Source organism: Centruroides sculpturatus, unplaced genomic scaffold (assembly GCF_000671375.1).
Source record: "Centruroides sculpturatus isolate CEXI.00-Female unplaced genomic scaffold, Cexi_2.0 scaffold1601, whole genome shotgun sequence".
NCBI classification, from domain to species: domain Eukaryota; kingdom Metazoa; phylum Arthropoda; class Arachnida; order Scorpiones; family Buthidae; genus Centruroides; species Centruroides sculpturatus.
Window position 1 is genome coordinate 132551 of NW_019385956.1, and position 6567 is coordinate 139117.

The following is a 6567-nucleotide window of genomic DNA, read 5'->3' on the forward strand; positions in this document are numbered from 1 at the left end:
TAAATAAATAGATGTTATATGTTTTTATCAAAGCAAGAATTGGCATTTAGAGGGCATATGGAATATATTGGATCTAATAACAGAGGTAATTATAATGAACTTGTTTATTAAGTACGTCAGATAAATAATCTATTAAAAATACATTTAAAGAAAGAATTAACTGATTGCCCCTGGATGTCGGCTTCTTATAGAAACACAGCTTCCCTATCATCAAATGTCACGGCACACCCCTGGTTTACGTAACTAAAATATAATACGCATAGTTAATATAACCGATGACGTCAGGTAAGCGCTCTTAAAATGGCGTCGGATAAACGAAATATTTAAAAAATTCAGTAAAAATTGCGCTGTCGGTCAATCGGAAACTTGGTTGGAAATTACCGGACGAACGAGAGGGAGGATTTCTTCTAGTTTTGGGAGTTGGCGAGGTAAAGATGACGTTCGATTATAGAAAATCTGGCTTGTAACCCCTTGTGGAGAATGGAAACCGAAGGCGGAGAGTGGTAGGGAGTCTCTCGACCCCAATCCGTCGTCACTCTGGGGATAGAAACGTGAAAAATGCAGATATTTAGCCTTAAAATTCAAAAAGAATCCGTGACGTCAATCGCATTCGAATCCGTTGCGAGCTTTCTAATCTCGCAACAATTGCAGTTTCTATGGAAACGCGTATTGTTGCAACACGATTTTGCGTCACTTTGCACGTTTTTCGCTTGCCGGACGGACGTGTGCGCTCTTTGCTCTTGTTCCTGCTGTCTTTTTTGCCTTTTGTACGTGGTTTTAAGAAGACTTGTGGACGCCGACATTACACCAAGTAAGATTTTAATTAGAATTTAGCTAGCTGTAAGATTTTATTTTCGTTTCGTTTAGTCCAACTTTCGGAGACGACATCGGCCGACTCGGACTTTACATATTTGCGTTTAAATCTGCCGTCGCTTGTGTTTTTCGTTTGAATTACCATCCGAAATGCACCTCTTTTGACTTTTAAATGAGCCGCCACATTGGAAAGCGACCGAAGCGCCGAAAACGACGGAGGCAAAGGATTAAGTATTTGTTCATTGGTTTATTTTCGTAATTAATTAATTTAGATTATATTTTATAAACACGGTTAAAGAATAAGGATTATTTGCAAATATCTTATTTACAGAAATTCGATTAAAACTTATTTAATACTAACTCTAAATACGAATTGCGTATCGTAATTTTAACTAAAATATACACTCGAAATCGGATGGACCGAAGGATACACAGATACCGCATTCTGAAGCATGACACGTTCCTTCGACACATCCGAGACGTCAAAAATTTCGCCCTTTTACCTCCGACTTCTCCATTGAATCTACGTATTAGTTACAACGCTTTTCAATGGCTTACTTTGCGAGAATTAAATTATCTGCAGCTGTGCGACTTAAAACACAATCTAATACACTTAACAGTTATCTATACAGGCTGGACACAAAGAATTCTTTTCCTTAAGCTGTTTGTCTCTTTCCACAACGCGGTCTTTTCCGAGTGCAGTCCATCTTCCACACTTACTTAACCCTCTGCAAATGCTTTGTGCCACTTAAACGTTCGTGTCCCGGCTGCGGGCACGCACGTCTTGTGTTTTCGTCGACTCTCGTACGGAATTTCTTCGCACGAAACTTTCTTAAATGCCATCGTTGCGGTTAGGTGACGCACGTTAGGGTAAATTGCTCTAGAACGAAACACTCGTTACGACTTGGGCTCGAGATCGAGTACGAGTGCCTTTTCGCATGGCTATTTTTCTGTCTTGTCTTTACTTTTCTGTCGTAGAAATAAATACAAATTACACGCAAGAGAGTTTATTCGTTCCGGGTCGGTCGTCTCTACTGTAAATGCAGTTGGAACCTTCTAGCAATTTCCGGTAGGGTCTAACGCGAGTTACACGAATTCCGATCCGACGTGAGTATAATCTTGAGCTTTTTCTGCGTTAAGTATATCCGCATCCCATTAATATATATATATTTTTTTGTTTCTTTACAGAATGAAGAGCTGGCGGTTTTGGCGTTGGCTGCGGCCCAAGAAGATGAAGAAGTGTGAAGGGCGTTCTCCTTCCGCAATCGATGAAGAGAGGGTCTTTTCCCCCTTTGAGCGGGGAGAGGAACTCTCTTCCATCGATTGCGGAAGGGGTTCTTCCTTCACGGGATCGCCTTCGGGAATAGCGGATGTCGACAGCATTCTCTGTTCCGCGTTGAACGGAGAGGAGACATTTCGCCATTCGGACGTGTTCCGAAAGGTGAAATGTCTCCATGTTGACGACATCATCTTTGACGCACTGGGAGGGGAGGAATGTTTCGATCATTCCTCCCTTTTCCAACGAGTGGGATCCTCTCGTTCGGTGTGGGCAAAGATGGAAAGGAAAAAGCGTCGCTTCGTAAGAGAAGTGAACGACTTTTTCCTTTGCTATTTCTGAAGGATATTACTAACCTAGGATAAGAAGGCAAGAGGTTTTTTTCGTTTGTTTTTTCCTCTTGTCATACTAACAACATTTAAATTTAAGGTTTTAGTTTCAATTTACTAACGTAGGATAAGAAGGCAAGAGGTTTTTTTCGTTTGTTTTTTCCTCTTGTCATACTTATATTTACTAATTTAGGATAAGAAGGCAAGAGGTTTTTTTTTTTTTTTTCCTCTTGTCATACTAACATTCAAACTAAAACCTTAAATTTAATTTACTAATCTAGATGTAAGAAGACAAGGGGTTTTTATTTTTTTTCCCCTTGTCGTACTCACATTAGTTTAGTAAGTCACATCCACGCACATAAACAACAACATCCCTCACGCTGAAACACACAGTTCAAACAACGACACATTCGTCGCATCCAATCACCAACCATTCCATTCACGTGCATTATAAACAACACCGTTTCACAACACGAACACGCTTCCCAAAATCCAACCTCTGGGTCCACGTCCCGGGAAGCGGTAACATCGGTCGATACGACCGATGGCTGAAGAGGCTCTGGTAACAATTTACTTTTCATTTATCTTCGCCATTAAAATTTAAATTCAAATTCTTGTAATGATTCGTTTACTTGTATTCAAATGAATTTTTGTTAATTATATAGATAAAAAATTTTTCACAGCAAGTGAAAAAGATTCCAAATGATTGCTTTACCAGTATTTCTCATAGAATAAATTGAATATGCACAAAAAGCAAAAATGGATTAACATACGTAATACACATTCCAATGATAAATACAGAATGTGAATATAGTAGAATGAGATTATAATAAAAGCTACACACTGCGAATGAAAACATTAACTTGCGTAAAAAAGGTAGACGTGGTAAGGGTATTTTACACACTCTATTTTTAATGTAGTTTAAAATACTCTTGTATTTAATAAAATAATAATAATAGAACTTAAATGGAATTTTTTACGTAGACTTATAACTGGAATGTGAAATTCGATGTACTGTGGTTATTAATTGTTTCTTGAGAAGAATTTCTGTGCAAGGTATAATACGTTAAGATAGGCTGGGTCAATTTTTCAAGAAAAATAGGGGAAAAATAGGTATTTTAAAAAATTTGGCAAGAAGAACTTGGCTGTATTTCGAATGTTGGGTAGACGATAATGTTTGACCTCTGAAATCTCCCGTTGTAAGAACTTTAAAATTTGGCATTTCACAACACGCCATTTTATTAGCAAAATTTCGTTCGAGTCGTTACTTCACAAGATTTGTCAATTTCAGTCGCTACCAAGGAAGCTTGTTCGCTTCCTTTAGTAGCGACTCAAAACCACCAAAGTTTAATAGCATCAATGCCTCTCATCCACAAGCTATAACAAGGGGACAATAGGATGTCTAAGTCTCTAAGAGTTAATATCTCAGGATGAAGTAATGATTAAGAAATAAAATTTGATACGGTAGCTTCAGACATAAGAGGCATTGATGCTATTAAACTTTGGTGGTTAACCGAACTAATCTCTAGCCGAGTGCAGTGGGAGTGATTTCTTCGTAATATTAGATGTAATAAAGACAGAATTTTTTCCAGTTCAATGAGAGTGACTGAAAAGTAAATTTTGGAAATTTCCGTGGTCACTTGGTCCTAAAACGAATTAGTTAGAAAACAAACGACGGACAATCTATTAAGTTTAACATATTTAGATTTTTACAGCTATGGCGAGAAACGTTTAAAATTTACAAGAACCCTGTCGTGTCCTTTGAGGTATACTAGTGATGCGACAGAAGAGGCATTTGACATTGACCAGTATCGGCACCCTCGGGATTTGGCAGCCCGCGTGCATGCACACCTACCAGGACCGTCTTCGATTCCATCCATTAGCCACTGGTAGGGAGCTATTTGACTAAGTGGATTGTTTTAAGATTTAAAACGTAAAGGATATTTTATGTTATTTTTATGCACGTTTTTTACAAAGCTACACAGTATTTAATTATAATTTTCTTTAAAAGTATATTCATACAATTGAAGAATATTTTGTACCAGGTACGTACTGTACATCCACCACACATTTTATTTCATCAAGTAAGTTTTTATAATTTTATTTTTAATTGTAGCCCTTATATCGTGGCTAGCGATTCGGAATGTAATTGTGATATAAAAAATACATTTAGAGAAGTCTACGGTTTTTACTAGTTTATCGAACAAACGAATACGAATGGACCCCAGATCTCTGTCTAAATTTCAGTACTTCCCAACCCCGGCTTTTCATTTAAATTTATTTTCTAATGATGAATTGGTTTATTTTCTGAGTTTGTCTATCTTAAACCTGTGTAAAAGATGATAAATCTAGTCACAATTTTTATGGTGATCCACAAAATAAAATGTTGATTGAGTGTATTCAATTTGCTCAAATAAAAATGAATTTAAGATTTATTTGAAGACAGATAGAATTTTTTCTTTTCGTATTAGTTTAGGACAGGGATGAAAAACCATAAAGGTTCTTCACCCTGCTCTAAAGTAGTGTTTATCAATCTGTAAGTCGTGTTTAAGTGGAACATTAAAAATTAAACAATTTAACAATATACATTAAAAGAGCATAATATAAATTATGTTTTATACTTGTATGAATTCTTCTAGGCCCACAATGGGGCGGTGAGCTAGAGAGACAGACCGTCCATGAAGAATTTCCCGGGTTTTTTGCCAATCCGGATTCAAACCCGTATTCCCAGAGCTAGGCGTTAGCTTTCTCAGGCATAGGCCAGAAGGATTTTATATATTATAATAAACTAAAATTAGATGCTCGGAAAGAACTGTCTAAAAAGATGGGAAGGAGCGATGAGAAAATAAAAAATCCAGCAACGAGTTGTTTAACTTTCCAGGCAATATTTAAAACTGTTTGTGGCGTCATTTGTTATGATATTTTATTTTAAAACTTTTTATACTTTTGATTATTATATAATGGAAAAAAAGCTTAATTTTGAGGGTAGGGGTGGGTTTTATAAAAAAAACTGTAAATACTAAAATCCGGTAAAATCGTCATTAAGTCTGACCTTACTCGAGATATGACACATGTCCCCCTTTACCTATTTTAAATGAAGAAATCAACAGTTTGTTTTAAGATGTACAGGCATATTGACGAGGAATTCATACAATGATAATAATAATAATAATGAAACAAACACATATTTTATTCAAGCATAATGATCTTGCCAAGGTACTAGCACTACAAAAATATTCAGCACATTTTTCTATCATATTTCTTGAGAACCTAGTTTTGTTCTATGAGGTAAATTTCTCAAATTTAAAAGAGACGTAGCTCCCTGTCCTCTTTTCGGCAGCTACCGAGCAACGTTTGTCAATTTAGATCGGTATATAATGAACCCGATGATGTATAGATATTTCTAGAGGTTTTACTTTTGTATTAAAATTATGTAGGCAGAAGATAGCCATTGCAATTAATTCTGCTTTGGTGGCTCTAAAAGCAATTGCAGTTTTAAGCTAGATTATTAGATTAGAATATTTATTAAATCATTTGTATCCTCTTCTTGTCAACGGTGATTTTCTCAATAAAACGCAATTCAGAGGGAAGTAATAGGGAAATAAATGGAGATTTCAACAGTAAAATCTCATATTATAGCTTTTTCGTTTAGCCTAAAACAAAATCTACTTCACCCATCTATAGAAAAAAAACGACGATTAATGAACTAGACTTTATTGTAGGGTTTGTTAATGGTTGAGTTTATCTCCAAAAGGTTAGGGGAAAATTTTTCTTAGCTAGGAAACTTTTCTTTTGAAAACTGTCAGTTATCACACAACACAAATTAAATTTATCTATATCTATATCTATATATATATATATATAAATGGACATGTATGTCCCTATATTTCACTTTTTCGCCAAAACTACACATCGCACGTGAATGGTGTTTGTATGTGGTAGTAGCCCCAAGTCTCCATTCGTGCATAGGGGTGGTCGCGTCTCGATAGCTATAAGGGTGCGGGAGATATGGGCTTGAAAGTGATTGAAAGTGGCTTTCTATTTCGAATGTTTTGTTCGAATTTGTTCGAATTAAATTCGAACATAAAATTCGAATATTGGTTCGATTATAGAACGATTGTAAACGTTCCAGAAACGTTGAAAATAGTT

General features: G+C 36.1%; 1 protein-coding gene across 1 annotated transcript; it reads left to right on the plus strand.

Moving 5' to 3' along the window:
- The first annotated feature begins 311 nt into the window (after positions 1-311).
- LOC111612797 lies at positions 312-2590 on the plus strand. Its single transcript, XM_023354057.1, has 2 exons — positions 312-811; positions 2002-2590. The coding sequence occupies exons 1-2, from the start codon at positions 657-659 to the stop codon at positions 2429-2431; spliced, it is 585 nt and encodes a 194-aa protein (XP_023209825.1). The 5' UTR covers positions 312-656; the 3' UTR covers positions 2432-2590.
- Positions 2591-6567: the final 3977 nt, after the last annotated feature.

What these genes read in the sequence shown, in the direction of transcription:
- LOC111612797 (XM_023354057.1), top strand. Translation starts at nt 657, where the DNA reads ATGGAAACGCGTATTGTTGCAACACGATTTTGCGTCACTTTGCACGTT. An exon ending in GGACGCCGACATTACACCAA is followed by an intron (nt 812 to 2,001) that starts GTAAGATTTTAA and finishes GTTTCTTTACAG; the next exon opens with AATGAAGAGCTGGCGGTTTT.